Source organism: Dioscorea cayenensis, chromosome 3 (genome assembly GCF_009730915.1).
Source record: "Dioscorea cayenensis subsp. rotundata cultivar TDr96_F1 chromosome 3, TDr96_F1_v2_PseudoChromosome.rev07_lg8_w22 25.fasta, whole genome shotgun sequence".
NCBI lineage: Eukaryota > Viridiplantae > Streptophyta > Magnoliopsida > Dioscoreales > Dioscoreaceae > Dioscorea > Dioscorea cayenensis.
In genome coordinates this window covers 16,202,622-16,203,895 of record NC_052473.1, presented here as the reverse complement: position 1 = coordinate 16,203,895, position 1,274 = coordinate 16,202,622, and the positions used below count along the sequence as shown (strand labels likewise).

At 39.2% G+C, this 1,274-nt stretch overlaps 1 protein-coding gene across 1 annotated transcript; it reads left to right on the top strand.

Moving 5' to 3' along the window:
- Window positions 1-386: 386 nt before the first annotated feature.
- Window positions 387-1,033, top strand: LOC120282588 (ethylene-responsive transcription factor ERF084-like). Its single transcript, XM_039289429.1, has one exon. The coding sequence runs from the start codon at window positions 463-465 to the stop codon at window positions 976-978; it is 516 nt and encodes a 171-aa protein (XP_039145363.1). The 5' UTR covers window positions 387-462; the 3' UTR covers window positions 979-1,033.
- Window positions 1,034-1,274: the final 241 nt, after the last annotated feature.

The following is a 1,274-nucleotide window of genomic DNA, read 5'->3' as shown; positions in this document are numbered from 1 at the left end:
AAAACTCAGTTGGACCAACCCCTCATTGGTTTATATATTATTTTTATCAAAAAAAAAAAATTGAGAATTTGCATAATTACAGATATTATATGTGTGTGTGTTTGTGTATAAAGTAGTTTTTAATTATGTTTCATGGAATTAATTTCAGGAAGCCTTATTGAAACCAACGGTATCTTCAAATGCTCCCACTAATTCTTTTTCACCAACCCACTCTTTTTTGTGTCATTTCTCAACCGGTAACCACACCACTACACATCCCATATAATATATATATACTACACACTACCTCCACCATTCCCATCCACACCAACCTCCAAAAACCAAATGAACCAACTCAAACCATACCCAACCTCACCGGAAACCCATCACCCACCAATACCACCACCACCACTGGATGGAATAGGAGCAGTAGTTGGTTATCATGTATTATTCGGCAACAAACATGAAGAAAAACAATCTACAATGTTGATAGCAAATGAAACTTTGAGAATCAAGAATGGAAACAATACTACCACTAGTTCATCATCAAATGAAGGAGTTTTGATGATGATAAACAACAACAACAACAACAACAATGACAACAACAATAAGAATTATAGAGGAGTGAGAAAGAGGCCATGGGGAAGATGGTCAGCAGAGATACGTGACCGTGTTGGCCGGTGCCGGCACTGGCTCGGCACGTTTGACACCGCCGAGGACGCTGCCAAAGCCTATGACGCCGCTGCCCGGAGACTTAGAGGCTCCAAAGCTCGTACTAACTTCCCTTCTTCTCTCTTTATCCCTATTCCAATCCCATCTACTCCTAATTCTACTACTAGTACTAGTACACCTAGTAGGAAGAAATGCACTAGAGTGAGTTCATTTTCACAGTTGTGCACTTCTTCTTCATCATCATCATCTTCTTCTTCTACTTCTACTTCTTTTTGTGTTGAGGGTTTGAAAGGAAGACAAGGAGGGCACTTGGTCAACCATGCATGACTTTGTGTTTATGCAGTGGTAGTAAAAGTAGTAATTAAGACAATGAGGGGAATTGGTAAAAGTAAAACAAGGCATGAGTTGGAGAGTGTTCTTCTTTGTCTAACTTTGTTTTTGGTCTTCTTTCTTTGTTGGTATTGTTTCTATTTCATCTTTTGGTAATCTAGTGCTTGTGAGAAGTGGAGTAGACTGAGCTCATTGTCACAGTTGAGGGTTTGAGAAGGAAGCAAGGATAGTGTTGGTCAACCATGCAAGACTTTGGAGAGTATTCTTTGTTCACTTTTATGTATTGGTTTTTG